At 43.2% G+C, this 1,323-nt stretch overlaps 1 protein-coding gene across 1 annotated transcript; it reads left to right on the top strand.

Annotated features, from left to right (window-relative positions):
* Positions 1 to 1,176, top strand: LACBIDRAFT_298825 (uncharacterized protein; the record flags this gene model as incomplete). Its single annotated transcript, XM_001890716.1, has 1 exon — positions 1 to 1,176. A coding segment is annotated over one exon (1,176 nt), but the record flags the coding sequence as incomplete, so codon positions are not given.
* Between the last annotated feature and the right edge of the window lie 147 nt (positions 1,177 to 1,323).

The raw sequence follows: 1,323 nt of genomic DNA, 5'->3' as shown, positions 1-1,323 counted from the left end.
ACTGAAAAACATCCAATTTGGAGACAGTTTGAAGCTTCTTTGCGACAGCATCCATTGGCAAAACCACAGTCATGGTTGACGGAGAAGTTTGAGGTACTGCATGAGACTGTCATGACATGGATAAAAGAGAGTCAGATTGATCACAAGGCCATTGAGAAGGCACAGCTTGTGTTCACCAATGCACGTTCTGAATTCAGAGCAGGAAACACTAGTTCTGGAGCAAAGAAACCGTCCAAGACCAAAGGATTCAACTCGGACAAATCATCACTTCCCCAGTCCAAAGATGACAGAAGAATGCTTTTTGTCAACTTTCTGAGGCGTGGGCTGCCCCTTTTGGAGCAGGGACTCTCTGTGCATGTGAACAGCTCTGACAAATTTCTCAAGAAGATGGCAAATTCACCTGACAAATTCATGCCATACAGAGAACATGCTCCCACTCGTATTCTTTCACGAAATTCAATATATGATGATCCAGAATGGCTGAAGACACCAATTGGTTTCTGGAATGTTCTGTGCTTCCGTGGAGTTTTCTTTGGCTCAGAGTTTGCTCGTGACAATGGATGTCATTTTGAGGATCTGGATCAGTGGAAAGCATTTAGCAAAGGCCACCCACAAAGCTATTTTGTTGTTAAGACTGCCTATGGGTCTTTTCAAGGAGATCGAAGCATCGATCGGGTTGAAGAATACTGGGAAAAAAGGGATCTATGGGAGCTGCTGATGAATAAGAAGGATTTGACTATTTTTGACGTTTATGACTTCCTGCTCCAGTCATCCACTGGTGGTGGAAGGTCAACGTCAAGTCGAAAGAGGGGATCTTGGCAGTCAGCAAAAGGCAACAACAAATCCACTTCAAAGAAGGTCTTTGTCAACATAGGCTCACTAACAGCCATTCTTATCATAGGAGATCTCATCTATGCGGACATACTTCCCATGCCTTCTGCTCTTGACTGGGGTAAACTCATTGAAAAGGTGGGGAAGGGTGCGTTGGATGCTATGATCATGCTTGGGCTGATTGATGAGGACACGACGGTGCCGCAAGCATTTGCTGATCTTGATGCCTTTGTCAATCGCGAGCTTACTTCTGAAGAAAAGTCTGCCATGACATATGATGTCTTGACTGGGGAGCATAGTCTTTGTAAGTATAAACGGTTATACTCTAAGAGAAATGCAAAGTAGCTAGTTATTACCTTGTACTTCCTACGGTTTAGAGTCTCATTGATATAATTGAATAGTTTTGAAATAAAAAGGAGCTCACTCTGGATATTAAATATATTTACAATGAGCAAACAACCCCAAATTATGACGTGCGCCAAGGATCGTCTG

This window comes from Laccaria bicolor, genomic scaffold (assembly GCF_000143565.1).
Source record: "Laccaria bicolor S238N-H82 LACBIscaffold_156 genomic scaffold, whole genome shotgun sequence".
NCBI classification, from domain to species: Eukaryota; Fungi; Basidiomycota; class Agaricomycetes; order Agaricales; family Hydnangiaceae; genus Laccaria; species Laccaria bicolor.
This window is presented reverse-complemented; position numbering and strand designations above follow the sequence as displayed.